Genomic DNA, 25025 nt, shown 5'->3' on the forward strand with positions numbered 1-25025 from the left:
CGGGGAGCCGCCAGGGGCCGGGGGGGGGGGGGCGCCCGGGTCCCATCTGTACCTCTGGTAGTGTGACTTCAGGGCTTGGGGTCTAGAGTCAGATTGCCTGCACTCAGAGCCCAGACCAGGCCCCTTCCTGGCTGTGTGACCTTCAACGGGATTCTGAAGCCCCTGGGCCTCAGTTTCCCCATCTACAAAGTGGACATGGTAACTGTGAGCGCTTCCTAGGGCTGCTACGAGATTTAAATAAGTCCCTTTGCAGAAAGCATTTTACGAAGCACCCAGAGTCGTCAATATCACTGGAGAATGGGGCTCTTGCTGGAGCCTGGGGGGCTCAGTCGGTTAAGCGTCCGGCTTCAGCTCGGGTCATGATCTCACAGTTGGTGGGTTGGAGCCCCGCGTCGGGCTCTGTGCTGACAGTGTGGAGCCTGAGTGGGATTCTCTCTTGCTCTCTCTGCCCTTCCCCACTGGTGTTTTTCTCTCTCTCTCTCTCAAAATAAATAAACTTTAAAAGATAATAATCACAATGCCACCATCACAACACTTTAAAAAAAAGAACGAGGCTCTGGGGTCTCCTGTGCCCTGTCCCTCGCCTGATACTCAGGGCTCCGTGAGTGCAGGGGTCCACACACGAGCCACAGAAACAGCAGGCGTGTCTCCAGATCCGCCCTCGACCTGGATTCTTTTTTTTTTTTTAATTTTTTTATAGCTTATTTATTTTTGAGACACAGAGAGACAGAGCATGAGCCAGGGGAGGGGCAGGGAGAGAGGGAGACACAGAATCTGAAGTAAGCTCCAAGCTCTGAGCTGTCAGCACAGAACCCAATGTGGGGCTCGAACCCACGAACCGTGTGATCATGACCTGAGCTGAAGTCAGACACTTAACCGACTGAGCCACCCAGGCGTCCCCCTCGACCTGGATTCAAGGTGCTTTCCATACAACCTAAAATCAGCTGTGTTTCCTCTGTTTGTTGGCACCGAACAGTCAAGCACATACCCCACGGCTTTCTCATGTGACCTGCAGCCCAACCGGGACCGAAGGGACATTTAATGTGACCTGTAGGCAGGTCAGTCCCCAGGGATCGCAGGGCTGAGCTGCACCGAGGCCCCGACGGGCTTGAGAAAGATCTCACAGCACACAGGTTATCAATGCAGCTAATTCTCACTTACAACGGGCAGAGGACATACCGCTGCCCCAGCTTACAGACCAGGAAACTGAGGCATGCAGAGGTTTAGGAACTCGGCCAAGGCCCTAGGCTACGGGGAGGCGGAGCTAGGGGCCAAGGCTCTTCGCCCAGTTCCCTGGTGCTCTCCAAGGACGGGGCGCCCAAGGTGCGGGGGCATCAGGGGTTGCACCCCGGGTCGGTGGTAGCTCAGCTGAGACCTGGGAGGTAAGGGGGGGGCGGGCAAGGCTGGGGGAGAGCAGACAGAATATTCCAGAGCACAGAGCAGGGTGTGCATGGGAAGCCGGAATGGGCTCAGGGGGCCACAGCTCCGGCTTCAAGGGAGGGAGGGACAGGAGATCTCTGGCTGCACAGAGCCCCCAACGCTGTGGAAAGGAGGTGTCCCAGGCGCAGAGCGGAGAGGGATGGACGCCGGCGAGCGGGCTGAGAGGCGGGTGGAGGAGAGGAAGCAGAGGCAGCAGGTGTAGACAACTGTTTGTACGCAGTTCAGCTGTCGGGGGCACAGAGGGAGGGAGGGCTGTCCCTGCGAGTCACAGTGGGGAGCGGAGCACGCTTCCACGCTGGAGGACAGCTCGCAGAGAAGGAGGGGAGGGGGCGAAAATCGCGGGCGAGATGCACCTGAGGACAGGAAGTCAACAGGACCCGGGATGCCAGCGGAAGGACACGCGGTGCCCAGCAACACGCGCTTGGCCAATGTGACCTTGGGGTGGCTGCCCCCACAGGCATCTCATACCCGCGGCTGCCATCATCCAGGGTGATGACGTGCTGCTTGTCAACTTAATAAGAACGTTTGTACGCCCGCCATCACCCAGGTGATCAATAACCGGCCCCCCACCAAGAACTTCAGGTGCGCGGAGAACCCTGTCATTACGATGCGGTTAAGTCATCAACCCTCACGAGGACCCGTTCCACTGGCTGTAGAATCAGGCTCAAGGACACTGGGAAGAGGGAGGCCTGACGTTTGCTGAGCACCTCGGGGACTCAGGGCTGTGGGCTGAGCACCAGCCCCCGGGAGCCTTCCTGGTGAGGGACGTGGCCCTGCTCACGCGTCACTCGGAAGGCGGTGGTGGCTTTCAGAGGGAGCGTAAGAGCAAGGGCTGACAAACTAGAGCCCCCAGGCCACGGTCACCCACACCGCCTGCTGCTCTAAGTGCAGGTTTGGGGCCCGCAGCCGAGCCCAGCTACCACGGTGGCTACTTTCTGCCGCGATGGCAGAGGTGAGCGGCGGCAACAGAGGCTTCCTGAAGGCTGCAGAGCCCGAAACATCACAACCTGGCCCTTTTCAGAGAAAGTTCGCCGAGCCCTGCTGGGAGTGCCCCGGACAGAGGACTATGGGCTTGGCCGAGAGCTCGGGGGAGACTCGGACCTTCGTCTGCCTGATTCTGAAACCCCCAGGCCGCGGCCTGACATCACCTGGCTCGTTCTTTACTCTTCCTACAGAGGAGAGAGTCAGAGAAAGTTCCGTCATCAACTCATGATCGCACGGTTTGCAAGTGTGAGCCCCATGTTGGGCTCTGTGCTGACAGCGTGGATCCTGCTTGGAATTCTCTCTCCCTCTCTCTCTCTCTGTCTCTCAAAATAAATAAATAAATAAACTTAAGAAAAAAATAAACAGAAGAGAGGCTCAGAAGCACAGTGGCTGAAGCCTGCTTGGCTGGGAACCCTCTCTCCCGAGGACTGTGTCTGTGGCCTGAGGCAAGGTCTCCCGTTGCCCTGTCCTCAACATTCTCACCTGTGCAATGGGGCAACTACGACACTAACTCATAGAGTCGCGCTGAGCAAATGATATAAATGAAGGAAGGGAGGTAAAGCACGGTGCCTGGTACTTTGTAGGAACTCCATTCTAAGCACAAATGAACGCGACTCCTGTCATCAAGGATTAGTGATGCGGCTTTTGTCACCAAAAAAGAAGTGGCAGAGAATGGCCCAGAAGGTCCTCAAAATGAACAGGCAGGTCCACCATGGGCTAGGTTACTGCCTGTTTTAACAGAACAGCTGAGAGCCAGTCACTGCTGAAGATGAGAGATGGGTCAACATAATCAGGGAAATGGCGAAAAGGACGGAGGCAGAGGGAAGCCAGGCATGAAGGAAGAGAAGGAGGAAGGAAAAGGTACGGGAGGGGGCGCCTGGGGGGCTCAGTCTGTTAAGTGTCCGACTTCGGCTCAGGTCATGATCTCGCAGTTCGGGAGTTTGAGCCCCGCGTCGGGCTCTGCGCTGACAGCTTGGGATTCTCTCTCTCCCTCCCTCTCTTTCTGTGCTCCTTCCCCACTTGCATGCTCCCTCTCGAAATAAATAAATAAACTTATAAAAAGAAAGAAAAGAGGAAAATGGCAGGGGTGACTGATGACGGAGAAGACAGTCACGACAACGGAGGTGGCCACTGAGCGTAAGGTAAGAGCCACACCAGCGCCCCTGAGTCCTAGCGCCTGTGACTGGGCAGGGAGGATTCACACCTGGATCTGTCGGGCTGCAGACACCACACTTCCAGCTGAGGCCCGGCCTTACCACCTCGCCCCTAGGCAACCCCTGTGTGACTCAGTTTCCCCACAGGCCAAGGAGAGGGGGGCTCAGCTGATCTCCCCAACCCCTTAGCACTCCAAAGTCGTCTGAGGCTATGATCTCCATCCCCCAATAGAATGAGACAGCCCTGTCACCTTGGGGTGGGGGGGCCAGGGGGATCTGAGAAAGAAGAATCCCATTTCCCACCAGGGGCTGAGGTTGACCAGAAGCCTCTCAGAGTTCAAGTGCAGGGCCCAGCTTGTCCGGCTTCCCCCGCAGCCCTAAACCAGATCTGAGCTCCCAAGCCCTCTGCAAAGCAGTGCTTCTTGGCAGAGCGACCATAATGGGGGGCCCCTGGGTTCAGGGTCCTCCGTACCCAGCCAGAGAAGCGAACTCCCAGCCTCCGGCCACACCGAGCCTGGAGAACTGAGTCAGCCCCGGATGGAAGGGCAGAGCCACGCAGGTGCTGGGAAGCACAGCCTGCCACTCAGCTCACCGCCGGATGACCAGACTGCCAGGCTGTCTAAGTGACCGACCCCCTGCTAATTTTACAGAGAAGGTCTTCATGGGATCTCGGTGTCACCTGCGCTTTGGCTCCTACGTCCATCCTCGGAAGGGGCCCCATCGTCATTCATTCGGTCCCTGCACAAATAGTCACGGGGCACCCATGATCTTCCAGGCAACGTTCCTGGTGCGGGGACGCCACAGAGAAGAGAAAGACAGACCCCTTGCCTACGCGGGGCTTTCGTTCTGACAGGGACAATGACAGTGAACCATCGAACCAACAAATATACGATGCTGGATGGCCTCAATGCCTGGAAGAAAAGGCAGAGGATGGGAGCAGATGAGGAAGGCAGGGAAGGCGGTGCCGGCTGAGCCTCAGATGTCACAGCCCAAAGATCTGCCGACGGAAAGCTTCTGGCCAAGAACACAAAACAGGGAAAGACCCCCAAGGCCAGCACCTACTCGACCTGAGGAGGGACAGGGTCTGGGTTCTGGCAAAAGGCCCAGAAAGAAGGTCGCAGGAGCAGCGAGGGGCCGGCCGTGCAGGGCTGTGGCCGAGCGCCCCTCTGCCTGCTGCCCAGGCTTCATTCCCGGTCTCCATGACGCTTAGGCAGTCAGGTCCCCTGGCTTCCGTCGTCTGCCATCGCAGAGCACGGCTCTGACCAGAGGAGTGATGACCGATGGCTTGTTTATCGACTCCCAGGGGTGTGTGGCTGGGGCGCACCCACTGATTTCCCCCAGCGGATGCCACTCTTGATAAGGGGAAGTGGGAAATCCAAACTTTGGAACCCCGACACGTGGTGTCCCTGCTACCTCGAGAGGCGGGCTCCTCGTGCTGCCCCCGCTGCCCCCCAGACGGGCTCAGGGGACATGCAGCGACAGATGAAGTGCCTCTCACGAAGCCTGGCTCTTCCTCGAATCGATTCTGGGATTTCGCTCCTCCCTGCTGCTGTCCCAACGTCCCAGGCAGAGCTGCAGACAGCCCCTCCCCATCTCAGCGCACCTGCTCCTCGCTCCCTCTTGACCCACGGGACATGTCCCCGCAGCCCGCTAACCTGGGCCAGCGGGGCTTGAGCCTGTGGGTCTTCAGAGGCGCCCACACCCCACAGCCCGCAAGATGTTCCCCTCGCCTGCCCGTCTCCCTCTCCGCTCCCGTTCTCAAAGTTCGCCAAACACGAGAACCGCGTGCGAAGCTCCTGAAAAAGACCAATGGCTCAGGTTCATCCCCAGGCCAATTAATCTAGAATCTCTGTGGGGAGGGCCAGGCATTGGCATTTTCAGAACTGCGCCCACGATTCCACGGTGCGGCCAGGGCAGAGGCTTGCTGTCACCACAGGGACTTGTTCAACCTCAGGGTGCTTACGAATCGTCTGAAGGTCTCGGTAAAGTGCAGATTCTGATGCAGTCGTTCTGGGAAAGGGCCCAAGCTTCTGCATTTCTAACAAAGTCCCGTGGGAGGCAGTCACTGCTGGTGCATGGACCAGACTGTGCAGGGCAAGGGTGTGGGGCCCAGCCAGATCTGTGGGGTGAGGGGTGGAAGTGGGCTTCGCTCGTTTTCTACGTCCCGAGAAACTGTCCGTCACGGATCTCCCTTTAAAGTTGGGAAGGAACTCCTTTTTTGTGATCACTGTTTAAAATGTTTATTTATTTTTGAGAGAGAGACAGAGCACGAGCAGGGGAGGGGCAGAGAGAGAGGGAGACACAGAATCCGAAGCAGGCTCCAGGCTCCGAGCTGTCAGCACAGAGCCTGATACAGGGCTCGAACCCACAGACTGTGAGATCATGACCTGAGCTGAAGTCGGACGCTTAACCGACTGGGCCACCCAGGGGCCCCTAGTGGGGAAGAGACTTCTGAAAGACTTAGTTGAAAGGCTTTTACAGAAGGAAAGAGGGATTTTCTAGTGTGGGAATAGGGGCTCCTATACATAAGAAATGATACAGGACCACCCTCTGTTATAAAGGATCTACTGGAATTAAAAGAAGAGCCGCCTGGCTGGCTTACTCAGTAGAGCATGGCAGTCTTGACCTTGGAGTTTTGAGTTCAAACCTCACACTGGGTGCAGAGATTACCTAAAAATAAGATCTTTTAAATAAAATAAATAAGGGGCACCTGGGTGGTTCAGTCGGTTAAGCGTCCGACTCCCGGTTTCGGCTCAGGTCACGATCTCACAGTGTCACGGGTTTGAGACCCGCATCAGGATCCGCGATGGTGGTACCAAGCCTACTTGGGATTTTCTGTCTCCCTCTCTCTCTGTCCCTCCCCCACTCACTCTGTCTCTCTCAAAATAAATAAACTTAAAAGAATAAAAATAATAAAATAAGAACTTAAACAAATGAAGTATCTAATCAAGGACCCAGCACATAGTAGGTGCTCAATAAATGGTACTTTTGCTACTCACGCTCTCATTGTATTATTATTAATGTGGGAGTTACTCTATTTCCTAACCCAACCAACCATGTTCTCTTGGCATCCAAAACCCTGACTGAGCCCTACTAAGTCCTACAAGACTTAGTACCTGAGAGGATGAGCCGCAGATAGGCACCCAGCACAGGAAGGCTTGGGTCCAGGGGCCTTCATCAGACAGCCCCCCGGACCCCGCCCGGTCTAAGAACACCAACGTCTTTGTTACTCACTTGTTTTTTTGTTTTGTTTTGTTTTGTTTTGTTTTACTTATTTGCCACGAGCGATATACTTCCTCAGCCCAGTCATGGCTAATATTGCATGCGCGCTGCCTGTCGGGACCAGTTTAAAGTATTCTATTTCGTTTAACTCATTATATCCTAAAAACAACTCCAGGCAGCAGGTGCTGTTAGCCTCAAGGGCAGATGAGGAAACTCGGAAAGGCAAAGCAACTTGCCAAGGTCACATATGTAGTAGGTCACAGGGCCAGATGACAAACAGGAGAATGTATTTCAGACCTCATGCTTTCCCAGCGCTTCTCAAACGTTACTTGCTAGGTGGTTTTGTTATAATGCAGGCTCTCCTGGGGGCACCTGGTTGGCTCAGTGGGTTGAGCATCCGACTTCGGCTCAAGTAGTGATCTCACTGTTCGTGGGTTCGAGCCCCGCATCAGGCTCTGTGCTGACAGCTCAGAGCCTGGAGCCTGCTTTGGATTCTGTGTCTCCCTCTCTCTCTGCCCTTCCCCTGCTCACGCTCTGTCTCTCTCTCAAAAATAAATAAACATTTAAATAATAAAAAATGCAGGTTCTCCAGTAGGTGAGTGGGAGCCTGAGATACTGCATTTCCAGCAACCGTCCCGCCCCCCCCACCCCACCCCCACCAGGGATGCTGAAGCTACTGGTCCACGGACCTCACTTTGAGTAGCAAAACTCCTCACATGCTCTGATGCCTCCTGGTATTTCCACCACGATACCCCTCCAATTGGTGGTTTGTTGATTCAACGGGCAGCAAAAATCACAGTGAATCTCCACTTTGAACACTTGGGTAAAGTTCTGTTTAAACTCCTACTCAAACAGCAATATTCTGTGGCAAAGGAGATTATCTGTCGTTTGGAAAAGCCGTTGTGTCCATTATGAGCTATAGGCATCGAGGGTTATGAAATTGCTTTCGAATTTAAGTGCTACCACTACCAAGAGCGCTCTCTGGACCAGGGAAACAATTCCCATCTCTCGAGGCTCAGTGAAGAGCTCCAATTTGAAAAATACAGGGTGAGATATCTCCAAACACAGAAGAGCATCACCTAACTATAAACCTTCCTTCTCAGATTAGCGGGAGAGGGATGTACGCATAAACCAGAAGAAATGACAAATTTTCCTGCCCAGTGAAATGCGTTAAGAGCAAATCAGGACCATCCACTTAATCAGTCTGGACTCAGTGGCTGGTGAGTGAGACAGAGAAAATCAGAGCAGAGTGGGGGGAGGGTAAACAGGCACGGGTGTCCCGGATACAGCGTGACCTGAAGTTCCAGGATGGCAAACGAGATCCTGGAGACACCTGCCTTCAAATCATGAGTCTTCAGGGAAAACAAAAATACCCTCCTCAAAGCTAGTCGTAATACCAAGGTGAGATTGAACAGCGATCACTGCAGACAAGGCTCGGTTAGAAAAGCACATTTATGCAATTTCCACCACCCAGTGATTCTCGAACTTTGTTCCACAATCGAATCACCTGAGAAGATCCCCCACCCCCGCCCCAGCTCACACTCAGGCCACACTCCCACATCAATGAAATCACAGTCTCTGGGGGTGGGGCCCAGGTATCCCTCATTGTTAAAGCTCCTCGGATAATTCCTTGGGCAGCCAAGTTTGAGAGCCAGTATCTTCACTTATAAAATGACAAATCCATCCGGACCAATGACCAATGGTCTCTTCACCCGATTTGCATGTTAGAATCAGCTTGGGAAGGATTTTGAAAGCAATGATGCTAGCAGCGTCCCTTAGGAATTGAGGTTAATTCATAAGACCCGGGCATCAGCATTTTTAAGAGCTCCTAGGTGATCTTCATATCCAACTACAACTACTGGTCCAGATGTTTCTCCCAAGATTCCTTCTACTGCCTATATTTTAAGCATCTATGATAATAAGGCTAAAAATGCTTCTTAGACTTTTTGCAAAAGTAGAGTTCTCATCTTTACTTTTAAGTCAGGGATTTCTAACTTTGCAAGAGTCCAAATCGTATTCAAAATGCCAGATGAATACATATGCTTGTGTGCGAATATATACAATGAATATTTTCGAAGGAGAGTGTCCTTGACTTTCATCAGATTCTCAAAGACTGAACGGCATTACCTTAAAGGCAAGTATGTGATTTCTGATTTAACACACGTAAGCAAGTTCAAGAATGAACGGGAAAGAAACTGACCTCAGCAGCACATTCTCAATTTGCAACACAGCTACTGCCCCATAGCGACCGCATGTCATTATTGCAGGTGAAGTTCAGACCAAACGTCCCATCCCCTGAGAAGCTATAGGGGCTGGATGTCCAGATTTCCGATCCGAGTATCAAAGTGGAGGTTGTTTGCAGATTGGGGTCTGTGCTAAGCTGTCTGGTCATGATCAGGGTGAGAAACGACTTGGCCAGCTATACGTGTCAAGAGACTATCCGCCCAGATGTTTTGGGTTCGTGTCACCAACTGGATTAAGAATTCTGGGTTTTCTGGTCCTGACTGCTGTTACCTATATGCCTTGGTTTGGATCCCAGGTTCCTTTCTCCCCATGTGTTCTTGGGAAAATTACTGAACCTTTTTATTCTTCAGAGGAAATGGGGACAATATAAAGACTTTTAAGACTGCTGTGAAGAATGAGAAAATACACGTAAAAAGCTCAGCCTATCACTCGACCCAGAACAAGATCCAAATAAACGTAGAGTTTTATTACTGTATTGGTGGTATTTTATTATTCTTAACATCTTGGTGACGGAGCCCACGTCACTAGATTTCACTGAGCTTCCTTTGTGGATCCATACGCCAAGGAAAATACACCCCGCTCAGTTTCTTTCCTGGAGATAGAGCGATGACCACCAGGACACGGCAACTCATCACATATCCGGGCGACCAACCGAGCACAGGAAAATACCACCCTAAAATACAGACGTAATCCCTACCCCCTGAGACTCCAGTAGTTGAAACCTCTACAAACGACTGGAGCAACTTCTTCGTCACGTACCTGGCATCCTGGTCAACATCAACCTTCTCGCCACACGGGCAAGGGGGTGGCCACACTCCACCAACGCCCACCACAAACTGCCTTTCGGGCAAAAGGACACGCCAGCCACTCACTCAATCGCCGATGCCCTGGACCATCCTCTCTCCTCCAGCCCCGGCGCGTGGGTCCCTCCCCAGGAGACAGTCCCAGGGCTTGTCCGCAAGCCCGCCTGCCCCGTAGAGGCTCCCACGGCGCGGCGCACCGCCACCGGCCCTGGTGTGGCCGAACAACACCGACCCCTCTCACCAGGCCCCAGCAAGGGCACAAGGTGATCCGCGCTCGCTTACCTGGAGTCTGCTTGGCCGTCCGCACGGGGGTGTAGTGGTTTTTGGAGGACGATCTGACCGGTGTGTTCTCTTTGGGAGAGGTATTGATAGCTGAGATAGTTTCTCTTTCACAGTGTGCTATGGGGATTGGTCCCTGCTGTCTTAAGATGTCGGCCAGGGCCCTAAACAAGAAGGAGATCACAGGGTGAGACTCACGGAGCAGGTGCACACAACCGCGGGGGAAATGGACTTGCTTTCACGGGCCCTTGGAGACACAGAACTACAGGAGGAGACAGGCACACAGCGTTCTGTCCCCAGCAGTCAGCGCAGTGTCTGCGGCTGCTCCCACGGGGAGGGAGAGGCTGCCATGCCCGGGAGTACTGGCACTAGAAGCCAGCTACTGTGGCTTCCGTCTTGATTTCACATGGGTCTCCAAACACCCCCATATGCCAGGCGGGTCTCAGCACAGCTGGCCAGCGCAATGCCACTGCAGGAAACGGACGGCCTCCGTGGCCTCGTCTGCAGCAGCAGATACACGTAACAGGGGCACGATCGCCCCTCTGAAAAGAGGCTCACCGGGCAGCACGGACTTTATACTGGTGACCCAGCGCGTAGCTCCTGCCATCCAAGAAAGGTGTGAAGACGGGACGTGCAGCTTACAAGGTCAGGGTCAGACCCCGCGGGCCGTGCAGACCAAGAGCACAACGGGAGCTCAGAGGAGGTACCGATTACAAACACAGAAAGATAGACAAACAGAGAGAAGGACACAGGGACGCACGGCTCCCCTTCTGCAAGAGACCCGGCCACCCCAAGGTGGCGGCTTCCATCCACTCAACACGCCGCTTCGACGACCAAACGCGTGTTTACAGAGGACCCAGTGTGCGCCAGTTGCCGCGGACACACAGGTAAATAGGGCACGGTCCCTGTCGCCGAAGGGCTCACGATTTAGGGGAAATCGCTCCCCCACCTGGTTTCAAACAGGACTCGCTATGTGGGTGTCCTAGGTGACGACGTTGACGGAAAAAGAGACAGGCAGGGATGGATCATCTGTGGATGCAAGGGTGAGTGTGGATTCGCCATGAGAGACCACCATCTAGGGAATGCCATTTTAGTCCCCAGTTCTGAGCGCATCCCTGTTCGTGCAAGCAAAGCAAAGGCTTTTGCGTCTACCCTGGGGTGTCCCTGGGGCCTCCAGGTCCCCCCGCCCACCGCCCAGCCCAGCCCACCCCAGGGCTTCATCCACACCGAGCCTCCAGCGCCGCACTCGGTCCCCTTGCCAAGTGACACCCACGTCAGTCTAAAAGCGTGTCTCTGGGTGACCTGTTGCCTCCCATTATGCTGTCTCTGACACGCTGAACCTTCCGAGGAAAAGAGCATCAACCTGGCAATCTTCTCATCACTGGCATTTATATAGCAATTTCAGATGTTCCAAACGCTTCTCCCTGGCGGGCACTCTCCTCTCTCAGGCTGTAAAGGGGGGCGCAGACACACATCAGCGCCCTCGTTCGCTTGGCTGGACCCAGTTCAGGCAGCCCCGGGGTCTGGGGCAGGGACCAGGGATTCAGGGTGTGGGGATGAGAAGCACGCACTGCCCCGAAAGGTCAAGAGATTTGCGCTCTAATCCCAGATGAGCTGTTAAGACTTGGGGCAGGTCCGCTAACCTCTAAAATCAACATTTAATCTTTTCTCCCCCGTCTGCAAAACATAAGGGTTTAACCGAACATGACCCTTCTCATTAGATCCTTTCTCATTCCAAAATGTTATATTTTCGGTATTTTGATAACCACATGGAGGTTCTCTTGATTCCTTCATTGCTCTGGTTATCAAAGACCTGTTCCTACCAGGTTCCCATGGTAAGGAATACTGAGCTAGGGGCGCCCGGGTGACTCAGTCAGTTGAGCATCTGACTTTGGCTCAGGTCATGATCTCAGGGTTCCTGAGTTCGAACCCCACGTTGGGCTCTGCGCTGTTAGCACACAGCCTGCTCTGGATCCTCTGTCTCCTCTCTTTGCCCTCCCTGGCTTGCTCTCTCTCTCTCTCAAATAAGTAAATAAATAAAACATTAAAGAAAAAAATTTGTAAAGATGAATTTTATGGGAGGTGAGTTACATTTCCATAAAGCTGCTATCCCCCCCACCCCCAAAGTATATTATTTCTTTCTGTTTCTTGCCTCTCAAGTGTTTAAAGACTCTTAACTCTCCGGTCCTGGGAAGGAGAAGGGAGACTTGTGCTTAAGTCCACCGCTTTCGGGAGGCAAAGACCGAGTCTACATCCGTGTTTCTCCGCCATGATTCTGTCCCCTGGCAGGAGGTTGGGGGAGGGGGCATCTGGCAATGTCCCAAGATGGCTTCGGCAATCACGGCTGGGGAGGAAGTGCTTCTGGCTTCTGGTGAGCAGGGACCAAGGTGCTGCTGAAATTCTGCCCTAGACGGGACAGCCCCCCACGACAAATAACTACCCGGCCCAAGATGTCCACAGCGGTGAGGCCGAGAAATCCTGACCTACATCCATGCAACACCAGGCAGAAGCGAGTCTTGGATTAAGGCTCAGTGCTGTCTGGCTCCACATGGGTGGGTCTACCAAACAGCCCGTACCAGGATCAGACACCAGGCTGGGCTCGGGGAAAGGAATGTCCCCAAGGAGCAGGCCTGTCCCTTGGGGTCATCGCTGTGCCCTGAGGCCTCGGCACAGCGCCCAGCCACGCTCCATACACGGAGAACGGACTGAAGCTGGGCGCCGTTCCCGCCTTTGCAGGGCATCCGGCCCCTCACCCCGGTCCACACGGACAGTGTCAGGGGCAGCTGATTGAACCCCAGGCTCATCTGCAAAGAAAGATGAGGCAGAGACGAGACTTTCGATCGGAGCTCCCCTCTCACGGGACGGGAGTCTCCTGAGAAGTGCTGTGAGATGCAGGCTGTGGGGACAGGGGGGTGAGGGGAAGGGAAGACACCTTTGTGAAGACCACCGGGCTTGGCGGAGACCAGCGTGCTTGGGTCTGGCTTGTGGCTGGAGAATGAGTTTTAACTGGGGCACGGCCGGGCTGTCTCCTCCTGAGGCTAAGGACGTGTCTTGTATCCTTTCCAGATGCCCGCTGGGCGGGGCTGGGACATGCTAGGGGAGGTGTCCCTGAAGAGGCGGGCTCTCAGGGGGCAGCCTCTACCCTGCACAGTTGCAAGGAACAGCATGGTAGCCAGGGACAGGCTCCCGGTCCCCCATTCTGTGACTCCCCTGACCACCGACCGGACCAATTCTCCAAGTGCTCATCCTTCCCCAGTGCCCTCCGGCAAGGGAACAGGTGCCCTAATTCCCAGGAGGTGTCCTGTGGCGCGGTCCCCTGTGGCAGCGCCCCTGCCCCACTCACCTCTCCCCTCCCTCCGCCCCTTAGCTCCTGACCTCCCTCCTCCCTCCTGTTCCTCTCCCTCTTCTATCCCCTCCTCCCCAGGGTGCTTGATAAATATTATTCTAATTCTGAGATGTGCGATGCCAGTCTCACCTAATTAATCTGGAGGCGCCCCAGGAAATGGGTTAGGGCCTGAGCTATTTTCCAACCTCGGGAAAGAAAATCGGTCACTGAGGGACAGGGAGGCGGGGTCTGCGACTGAGAGAGGGGGGGAAGGGAGGAGAGGACACAGGACGGTGAGCGGGCCATCGGAGAGGAGGGGAGAGGTAGAGGGGAGGGGGAGGCAGGGATGCGAGAGACAGGGACACAGAGGAGGGGCAGAAGAGGGAGGGGACAAAGACAGAGGGAGGAAAAGGGGGCAGAGAAGCGAAGAGAAATTCAGAGAAAGCGCAGGGCTCAGAAGGTGAGGGAGGAGGCGAGGAGGGTCAGAGGGCGCACTCAGAGTGGGGAGCGGCAGAGAGCGGGGCAAGCGAGGGCACAGGCGGCTTCCCAGCCAACAGCCAACCCCACCCCCCCTCCCTGGTCCNATTTAAGGACCCGAAGAATCGTGGGGCACCTGGCTGGCTCAGTTGTGGGAGCACGCAAAGCCTGATCTCAGGGTCGTGAGTTCGAGCCCCACGTCAGGCGTAGAGTTGACTGAATTAAAATCATCATCACCATCATCATCATCATCATTTTTAAATAACGTGAAGAATCGTCCTGTTCCTCTCAACCTCCGCCCACCCCCCACTTCTGCCACACAGTCCAGCCCATGTCTAACAAAAGCATGCTTTTTGCCCGAATGTCCTGAATCACCGCCTGGTTCACCCTTCTCTTTGGCACATGGGTCCCCTGGCTTTTGTGCATGCGTGGTGAGCAGGGGTGGGCAGTGAATTAAGTGGGCAGCAAATCTGAGCAGGGAAAACAGTCATCCTGGCCATTCAGACCTTTGTAGGTACCTTGCCACCCCGATTTCCGACAAGAAACCGAGGCTCTGAGTGGTTCGAGGACTTGCACAGGACGGAGCAGAAATTTAAATCCTGGGCTCCTGACTTGCACGCACCTCCTGTCCCTGTCACCTCACACGAGTCCTTCTGGGCTCCCCAGCCGGGTCTGGCAATTGAGCAAATGCCAGCGAACGTTCGGGCATGGAGAAACAGTCAGTCAATGAGGGATTCAGGTCAAGACCAAAGATTTATTAAAACCCTGGTTAATGTCGTCAGTGACCCCCAGGAAATGGAAGTGTGTCTGAATGTCCCTACATGCTGAGTGACCTGTACACAAGGGACCAAGCCCAACCAACACCTTTTGATATGCTACAACCTGCATTCAAGACATGAAATCCTTCTTCTGAAAATGGCTAGTGATTCCCATGAACAAGAGAAAGATAAGACCTCCTTCATGACTTTGCTTCATCATCTTGCCTGCTTAGGAAACTACACAGGAAAGCGAAGACTTGGGAAACTGACCGCTATCATTTACTGAACAATTACTATGTGCCAGATACTGATGCCGAATTCTTACATCGTATGCATGGATACTCTATCCAATGCTAAAGTCTTACATGCGTTATATCCTGTAATCCTCAAAATGACACTATTTGGTAGATGCTATCAGTAGCCACAATTAGTATGATGAGAATACTAAGATTCTGCAAGGTCAGTTCTATTGTCCAAGGACACAAAACCAATAAGCAACAAATCCAGATTTCAAAGACAGGCAGGTTAAGCAACAGAGGCATACGGCCACCAAATTATCCATTCATCCATTCGTTCATCCGTCCGTCCATCCATCTGTCCCTCCATCCACTCAATCGCATTTGTTTTTCCACCTATGTCTGTCCCAAGGTCTCTGAGCACAGGTTTTAGGGAGGGCTCCCTCTTTGGTGGAAAAATCTGCTGAAACAGAATCCAGCTATGCTCAGCTACCCAGTTCTATCAACCTCTGTGGGACCTCAACATCAGTCAAGCTTTTTTACATTGTTTTTAGCAGGCAACTGTTCTGCTCGACAAAATCAAGGTCGAACATCAACAAACTTGCTTAGACCCTTGCTCTGTGTGAAGCCGAAGTCCTGCTCCCCCAAACCTTTGGCTTCTGAAAGCAGGCAGTCCCTGGGTTTTGTGGAGTTTGAAGTTTGAAAAGAAACGGGAAAAGGATACCAAAAAAAAAAAAGACAAAACTATGGAATTTTTTTCTCACAATCTTCCCTCATTGAACAGACAGTAAAATTGAGGTTCCCCCAAATGAAGGGGGAGAACCCAAGGACCCTTAGTTCACCTGGGAAGTCTGTTTGATCTCCATTAATATGCTTTCCATGTGGACTCCACGAACATCACAGCTCACTGAAGTAGAGCAAATGGAAACCAATCTCTTTCATTTGCCAGATCTCTGGATTTCCAAGCCACAGAAATGCCATGGATGGGGGAAAGTTCTCCTAATGCTCAGTAAGTTCCTCTGTGCCAAAGGCAAGGCAACCTGGCTCGTTTAGACCCTTAATCGTGCCCTTCCTCTTTCTGGAAAGAGCAGGAAGACATTTCTGCTCTTGGAAACGTAGGATAAAAAGGCCAAACAGATAAACTCTTCCATGAATAAGCTATTCTGGGTTAATGTTTTTATTCCTGAGGACTAATGAGAACACTCTTGATCTTGAAGAATTTTCTAAAAGCATTCCTGCCTAATTAAGTAGACTACACTGAGTATAATCATTAATTTTTTTTTTTAAGAATGCAAGTTGCTTCCTTGAGAGGAGCCACCAGTCTAATCTTTAGGTCTCTTCGGAGAAGAAACTAAGCAAAATAAAGACTATTCTAGGAAATGGAGCTATTCGTGTCAAAACTGCAGGGCGAACCAAGAAAGGCTGGGTGTTTGGGTGGTTTTTTTCCCTCTCTAAGTAAATCTTTGATAGTTACTTTTGTATTCTCCTAGAAGAAGGATGTAAACATCCTCTTCCAGTTAAAGTGTTCTGGCTACTTGAGTCCCAGATAAGGGAGGTTTATACTTGACCGTGACACCCTAGGTACAGCTCATGTCCTCTCTAACCTCGTGCTCAAGCCTATTCACTGGGCAGGCGGGGTGCCTTTATTCTCTGAAAATATGCACTCCGGACAATTGGAGTGAATATATTTTTAATAAACAGGGACCAAGGAGAATGGCTTAATTTAGTTCTTATTCCTGGTTCTCTCACAGTCCACTTGGAAAACACAGCTGCTGGCTTTGTGTGTGCACAAGACCGCTCTCCCCACACAGAGAGGCTCCAAATGGGTGTGGAGATCTCCTTTGTTGTGGTAACAATGTTCGTGCATCTGCACTGAGCTGTTCTGCAGTTGTGCCTGGGTTGCCCCAGGCACAATCACAATCAGAATGCATCCGGGCCAATAAGCAGTGCAGGACCCAGAGAGGAAAGGCAGGGCAAGTCCCTCCAGCCCCATGGGCCCCGATCCTGGGGCTGCGGTCTGAGGGCCAGCCACGACCTGGGCGGGCGGGCCCTCGCGGTGCATCCCATGGGGCCCTGGTTCACCCCTAAGAACCCCAGCTTCACACGCTCCATTCCTTGCCTCTAGGATCATGTGAAAATTCACCCAGGCCTGGGAAGACTGGGTGGCATCAACCCCAAGCCTGGACTGTTCAGAAATCTGTGGATTGTCCCGGAATGAGCCAGAGACCAGGATGTGGTGAGCACCCCTACCAGTTCGGAGGGGGGAGGACAGAAATGCTACTGAGATTGGTTAGCAGAGCCGCGTGGGCGGCCATGGGGTAGATGAGTTAATAAATGTGTCCGCCACCTGTCTCTCCCTCCCTCCCTCCCTCTCTCTCTCTCTCAAAAATAAATAAACATTAAAAAATATTTTTAAAAAAGGGGGGCACCTGGGTGGCTCAGTCCGTTAAGCGTCCGACTTCGGCTCAGGTCATGATCTCATGGTTTATGGATTCGAGCCCCGCGTCGGGCTCTGTGCTCACAGTTCAGAGCCTGGATCCTGCTTCGGATTCTGTGTCCCCCCCCTCTCTCTCTGACTGTCCCCTGCTCACGCTGTCTCTCTCTCTCTCTCTCAGAAATAAATAAAACGTTAAAAAAAATCAAAATAAAAAGATAAGGCTAAAATAATAAGGCCAAAAATAATGTCTACCTCTTAGCGTTATCATGGAGATTAAATGAGTTAATATTTGTAGAGCACTTAGAACGGAACCTGGCAGCCAGTAAGCGCTCTATAAATATTTGATTAATAAATAAATCCAAACTCAACCTCCTAGTGCCTGCACAGGCTCGGCCTATAGGACCACAGCAAGGGGAAGTCCCAGAGGACTCACTCCAGGACGCCAGAGGGGCAAAATTCCTCATGCGGCAGTGAGCCACATGGCAGGTGACGGCCACAGGCCATCCCAGAAGGGACAACCCACATCCTCTATTTTCCACTCAGGCCTGAGGACAGGAATGCATCTGGCCACACACAGCTGTTTTCATAGCACCTTGAACTTGGACTCTGAGTGCCTGTTTGTCCCTCTCTGCTTCCGCTAGTGTGCCGGGAAGCTTCCAGATAAAGTATCGCCGAGAAGCCGGGAGACTCACCTCACAAATCAGGATTCCAGCCGGGGCATAAAAGGGCAAACTCATCAACCTGGCCAGGGCGACATTTTCTGCAAAGGATTCAGCTGGATTTCTCTTCATTCTTCCTACCTCCCTTTTCCTTTCTTTTCCTTCTTTAAAAAAAAAAAAAGTACAGGGGAGCACCTGGGTGGCTCCGTCAGTGAAGAGTCCGACTCTTGATCTCAGATCAGGTCACAATCTCGTGGTTGGTGCGATGGAGCCCCGTGTTGGCTCTGAGCTGACAGCATGAAGCCTGCTTGGGATTCTCTCTCTCTCCCTCCCTCTCTCTCTGCCCCTCCCCTGCTCGCGATCTCTCTCCCAATATAAATAAATTAAAATAAATGATAGGGCTACTGGATGGCTTAGTTGGTTGAGCCCCTGACTCCTGATTTCAGCTCAGGCCATGCCGGAGTGGTGGGATCAAGCCCCGTGTCACACTCCGCACTGAGCACGGAGCCTGCTTGCGATTCTCTCTTTCTCTCTAACAATAAAATAAATAAATTATAAATTATAAACATCACTGTCATTTCCAAGCTCAAGTATCTTCACATCAACACAACCATCAGAGGAGTGGGGTACACAGGAAGACCACCCACAATGCTCTCCATTTTAATTCATGAAGCCATTCATTCATTCATTCATGCATGCATTCATGCATTCATTCAACCACATTAACTGAGGGCCTACCTTGTGCCAGGTACTACTCTAGGCACAAAACACAGGTGTGAACAAAGCAGGCAAACACGTGCGTCATCTTGACATCATGGTGAGGGGGTTGGCCCGGCACTGGAGACCAACCCATTTCCTTAAGGAATCTTCAGATTGAACAAAGCTTGAATGACCTATATGCTGCCCTTGGAAATGTCACGTGGGGTTTGGTTGTAGAATTACAACCTATTTCTTTTGTTTTTTAAGTGTAGTTATTTATTTTGAGAGAGACAGAGACAGTGCAAGTCAGGGAGGCAGAAGAAGAGAAAGAAGGGGAGAGAGAGAGAAAGAGGAGAGAGAGAGAGAGAGAGAGAGAATCGCAAGCAGGCTCTGCACTGTCAGCTCAGAGCCCAACACAGGGGTTGAAATGATGAAACTGTGAGATCATGACTTGAGCCGAAATCAAGAGTCAGAGGCTTAACCGATTGACCCCCCAGGCGCCCCGAATTACAACCCCATTTCGATGTAAGCAACCTTGATACAGGCACGAAGACTCGAACTCGTGTCCTGTGATGAACAGATTTATAACTAGGGATGTTGATCCAAGAAGCGGGAAGACGGAAGTGGGCCTTGACCGCCATCTTCAGAGAGAAGGGATACATTACCTCTGCTTGCCCTGCTAGGTACGCCTCATGCCAGAAAGGCACTATTAGCTCCCCATCAGAGTTAACCGAATTGTGTCCTATGAACCTAATGGACCGCTCCAGGCACAGAGGGAGCCCAGCTCTCAATGCACCTGTAGAAGCGGGACCTGGCCCCCAGAGGGAGAGGCACTAAAACACCTCTTAAGTCCCTCTCACCCAAGAGATTCCATGAGTTTCGGATGCCAAAAACAAGCAGTCACCGGAAGCCGTTTGCAGACAGGATTCTCATCTGAAGGGGGTGTGCATTTTCCCCAGGGCTGTTTGCATCTGATGGTACAGACATACACTCTGCTCTCTGGAACTTGCACAGATATGCTGAGATCAGAATGAGCCGGGGAAGAACACACCTGCACGACTGGACACACACACCCCCTCCCACAGCCAGGCTAACAGACCAGAGTGGGGGCCGAGGGACTCACACCCAAGGTCATGGGCCCAGAAAGTGACACAGGTTGGGATTAGCCTGCCTCTTATCTCAGCTCCCAGGAAATGCTTCAAGGCAAGGAAAGATGGATGATGACCCCGAAAGTGAAAGAAGTAGGGCTCTGCTAGGTGTCCCTGGGGAGCCACGTATACAGGCAACGGGAGAAAGGTCAAGGTCCTTTCCTTTCCTGTAGGGGGCTGGGTACAGCCTAGGCACATCTTGTCATTTCCTGCCGTAGGGTGCGATGCTCTCTCCTCGATCCAAACGGTGGTGCTGGAGACAGTGATGTACGAGCAGCCTCCTTGGGCAGAAATGGGCAATTGAGAAAGTACAGAAGCAGCAAAGACAGAGCTCAGGGTCTCTCAGAAGTGACAGAGCCACTTGTCCAAAGTCTACGTCCAGGTTCCTAATAAGCCCCAGTGCCCAGCTGCTCACCCTGCAGCAGGAGGGAATGAGGTGAACCTTTTGCGTTGTAGCATAATCCACAGCAGAACTCTCAAAGCTGGAAAAGGAAGAGTTCCCAGATGTGAAAAATTCCGGGAAATACTGAAGAAGAGAAACCAGAAGAAGGGGGAAAGCAGCAGGAATTCCCAGAGGGAATTAAGCAGGGAATTTGAAGCAGCCTAAGGCAGAAATGGGGGAAGGTTAATCCCAATCAACAGACGTGGAAATTACAAAAACACTCTAAAGGAAATGCATTTTTACTGCTTCCCGGGCCATCGCAGGATTACAAACTAGGCTGGAAAAAAGAAAACAGAAATCGATCCTCAGAGAGCTACCTCATTGACTAGGTGAGAATGATTTCTAATCAGCATGCCCATGGTCTAAGGAAGAGCCATCTAGAAAAATCTGTCCTTCTGCATGGTGTGTGTGGGCCCTGCACAATCTTTGCCTGTAATCTGTCCATCACAGCTTTTTATCAGACAGAGGAAAGAACAACCACCTCGCCCAGGTCCGATTTGCACAGCTTCCGAATTAGCAGAATCTGAACCGATGCAGTTTGACCAAGTTACCGCAGGACAAGTTCAAGAAGGAGATGGAGAGGGAGAGAGTAAAGGAACACGCCCCAACAGACGCGAAGAGAGATCAAAAGAAGGAAAGACGGAAGAAAGAAGCAAGCATGGACAAAGACCCACAGGAAGGAGGAGAAGCATTTTAATGATGGGACTCGAAAGAGGGAGAGAGACAGAAGCCGGAAGCCTGTGCTGAAAGACCTCACTCTCTTCCTGAATGCTTGAGGCTGGGGTAGGAGGCGCTGGCAGGGAGGTGGGCAAGGCAGCTGCTGATCATCTGAGAACAGAAAGGGGGTGTGATTTCCTGCAGCATCAAGAGCCCCGCCCCCACCCCAAGCCCCTGGGCGGTCACACCCTGGCAAAGACGGGAGTGACTCCTCAGGACTCTGGACGCAGTAGAAAGTCACAGAGGGCCGGGTGCTAGTCCGACAGGGCGACAGGGCGGCTGGAATCCCAATCCACCCACCTGCGTCTCAGAGCCCAAGAGGTGGGTTTACAGGAGGCCCCGCCCCCAGGCAGAGCTGCGCCGACATCAGGGTGATTGAGGCCAGAGTTCCCGGCCGGATGGGATCCGAGGCCAGTCTGGAACCGGCGGAGGAAAGTTCTCCGGGAAACATCTCCTTTGCTATTATGGGGATCAGCACCCATTCCTGCTGGACCCCAAGGGAGGACGGCAAGAGTATGCATTCCCAAGACCTCCAAATGGAAGGAGATGGTGGGTTCTGGAACATACTCTCAGATGCCACTTAGAATGAACAGCCGTGCCTCCTCCCCCAGGGAGTGCGGGGGGCGGGGGGGGGGGCTCTCGGGTTCAAATCCCTCCTCACTGGGGCAGCCAGACCGAAGGACGCTGGAAAAGGGGACAGAGTGGACGCATACTTCCCAGAAGAGGACATTTGGCTAAGGAGGCCGCGAATATGTCCAGAGGACAGATGTCCTAAGTAATGAGACTTTAATGCCGGAGCTAATGGGAACAGAACACGAGACCAAATGCCAAAAAAGCAAGGACTAATGAGCGTTTGGGAAGCCTGCGGAAAGCAGAGACTCCTCTCCCAATCGCCGGGGAGCAGGGCCAAGCTTGTGGCCACCTGGCTGGAACTCGGCCTCCATGGTCTCGAGGGGGGACAGTAGCTCTGGGCAAGGGGCACCAGAGTTCTCCCGTTCCTCTGACCAGAAGTGGGTGGGGGCCAGCGTGGGGACTGGAAACGGGGCTCAGGAAACCCCCTCCCTCCCCGTTCCTGGGAGAGCTGGGGAAATGGTTCCCATGCCCACGTCAAGCAGATGAGTGCCCTGGGCGGGGACCCTGCCCGGGGCTGCAGGCCAGACCCAACACCGACCACCGCCCTGGCCATGGCCGTGGCCGGGTCAGCAGAAGATTGGGAGGCAAGCCCGGGGCGCTGAGGGTTCCCCAGGATTCCTCTGAGCCAACCTTTCAGGACAGAGGACCTGAGGTCACAAGCAACAGAGAAACGCCTCTGTTTTCTCTTTCTCAGAGAAACAGAGAAAGAACGAGGCATTAGGAAGCATGGCTAGGAAAACGGAACCGGGGAAGAACAAGACCAGAGCAGGGAGCTGGCCGTGTCTTGAGTGCAGGCTACTACTTGTTGTAAGTGGGGCGCGGGGAGGTGGGGGGTGGGCAGTGGGGCAGTGATAAATGGAGTTGTTTCTGAGCCGTATGTCTCAGTAATTAAACCTGGGAATGGCCCGAGGTCCACCTCCTCACCCCCAAATCACTTTTTCTCCCTAGGGCCCCTATTACTCCAGAGCTGTCTCATGCAGAATTGCTCCGGCGTCCTGTCAATACTGTAAAGGTTTGCTGTTTGGTATTTTGGGGTTTTTTTTATTTATTTTTTTGTTTTTTGCTATTGTTTCTCCATTGGAATCAGGGTGTTTTGCTTTGGGTTTTTTGGGTTTTGTTTGTTTTTTTACGTTTTCTTCGTATCGCCTTCGCTATCCTCAGCCAATGTAATTATCATTCTTGAAAACAAGCCTTTGCACCGCCCTAGTGGCCTTGGCCCTGCAGGCAATGCAAGCAAGGCCATCAGCCCAGTTCTGCAGTACCCTGATCTGCAGGGCAGCGGTGACCCGTTTACATCTGGGAAGATGAGAGCCAGCTGGCCCCCAAAGGAGATGGAGCCGGGCAATGTTCTAGCTGTGTGACCTTGACAAGTTACTAAGCCTCGTCTGTTCAATGGGCACCTATCCCCAGAGGGTGAAGGAAGGATGCACGCAGGCAGCTTAGGTCAAGTGCACAGCAGGGTTCCAGACACGGAGCAAGCCCTGGGAGCTGAGCGCTCTTCTGGGTGTCTCCCTGACACCCTCCCTGCTCCATCCACATGACCTTGAGCTCTCATCTAACTGAGGCCTCTGGCCCTCAAGGCCAGCTTTCTGCAGATGCACAGGGGACAGGCTTGTGTGGGCTTCTGGGAGACAAACCTCCCCACCATCCTGCCCTTTGAGAGGAGGAAGGGGGCGCCCCGGCCACAGAGCAGAGCTGGCTCTCCCAGGGTTCAAGAACGCCTGTTCGGGGGTCCGCAGGGGCAGAGGCTTTGCCCCAGCCCACGAAGCTGGAGGGCCGCCTCCCCGCCCGCTCACTCCTGATGGGAAAGAGGAACATCAGCCCACCCGGAGTAGTACCACCGCTGCGTCCCCCACAAAGACAAGAGTCGGCAACAAACTGCCCCTGCGGCCTCCTGTCACCTGCCCCTAAGTTCAGCCTGCCCCACGCTCGCTCCACTTCCGCGATCAATCTCGAGCAATGACTACCCTCCCAGGGGAGCTGGGGACACTGTAAACGCATGTCAGGAATCTACCGGCAACGCTCGCTGGAAACCCACCTTCCTGTGCTTGCACACATGTCTACCTCCTTGACGGTCCAGGGGGACCTCACCCGAATGCCCAACCGTAGAGGTGACGGCATCCACGTGCAGGGAAGGGGGGGCACCGAGAAGCCCGGCTCTGACCCCAAGCCCGGCCGCAGGCATCCCGAAGAAAACTGGGTCCCTCTACCCTCACAATCAAATGAGGAATCTAAATTGAGCTATCTGTCTACTATCTCTTGAAAAAATGTGGGACATTCTTTTTTTCTTTTTTTTTTTTCTCCCCTCTCTTTCTGGACAGTCATTTGAACTATTTCCTGCATATTCAATGCCTTTCTTTTTCCAGCTGCCGCGTGGTGGATCCCGACATACTGATAGAACGCAGAGCTGAGTTTCCTAAGGCCGCGGAGGCGCGGCCCCTGCGAAGTGGCCACCGCGGAGAGCCCACTCTGATCTGCAGGCCCACCGCTCGCGACCCGAGCGCCTCTCCTGGGCTCGGCCTTTGGAGACCATGGATGTGGCTCCTGGCACAGCAGACCTCATTACTGGAGGCGCTCTTTATTTCTGGGACTAACCGGCCGATCACTGAGTGCACTCGGCCCCGTGACTTAGCGCTGCTCACAAGAATCAAACCTTCGGGGAGCGTGGGTGGCTCGGTCGGTTAAACGCCCGACTTGGGCTCAGGTCATGATCTCACAGTTCATGGGTTCGAGCCCCACGTCGGGCTCTGTGCTGACAGCTCGGAGTCTGGAACCTGCTTGGGATTCTGTGTCTCCTTGTCTCTCTGCCTCTCCCCTGCTCATGCTCTGTCTCTGTTTCTTAAAAAAAAAAATGAAACGTTAAAAAAAAATTTAAAAAGAAAAGAATCAAATCTTAGCCTAAGAGGATAAAAATGTATCTCGTTACAGAGTCAAGATGACATTGTGTGGTTCCTGAAAATTCCAGGACAATGCTGTCCGGGCGGGGGCAGGTCGGCATGTGGCCTCCCAAAGCGACTGCTTAGAAAGAGAACACATTTAGGAGAGGTACGCAGAATCAGGCAAAGGCTCGAAGCTGCAGGCCGCGAAGATGAGCTGCAGGTACTGATCAGACCCAAACGTTCAGCCTCGTTAGCCATCTCCCTGACGCTCCTTCGGACCTTCACCTTGTATGGACCTCGGCCCCCCTGGGATGGCGGCCTGGAGCTGAGCAGGGGCAAGGCTGGCATCAGCGAATGTGCTGCTGTCCTGTACGCCATCCTGGGGGAGGCACCTGAAATCACACGCACCCTGGGCCCCAGGGGGGTGCCTGGAGGCCCCCCGGCCTCTGGGAAAATTGAAACTCTGCCGCATTACAGACGTCCACCCCC

The 25025-nt window shown here is 53.2% G+C and overlaps 1 protein-coding gene across 1 annotated transcript in view; it reads right to left on the reverse strand.

Moving 5' to 3' along the window:
• Window positions 1-25025, reverse strand: part of SHISA6 (shisa family member 6) — a gene marked incomplete at its 5' end in the record, with an annotated part of 279058 nt that overhangs the window by 246122 nt on the left and 7911 nt on the right. Inside the window, one exon of the mRNA XM_077746720.1 lies at window positions 10130-10290. Coding sequence (XP_077602846.1) covers window positions 10130-10290 — 161 coding nt within the window. The remainder of the gene's footprint in view (window positions 1-10129; window positions 10291-25025) is intronic.

This window comes from Crocuta crocuta, unplaced genomic scaffold (genome assembly GCF_008692635.1).
Source record: "Crocuta crocuta isolate KB4526 unplaced genomic scaffold, BGI_CrCroc_1.0 scaffold139, whole genome shotgun sequence".
NCBI classification, from domain to species: Eukaryota; Metazoa; Chordata; class Mammalia; order Carnivora; family Hyaenidae; genus Crocuta; species Crocuta crocuta.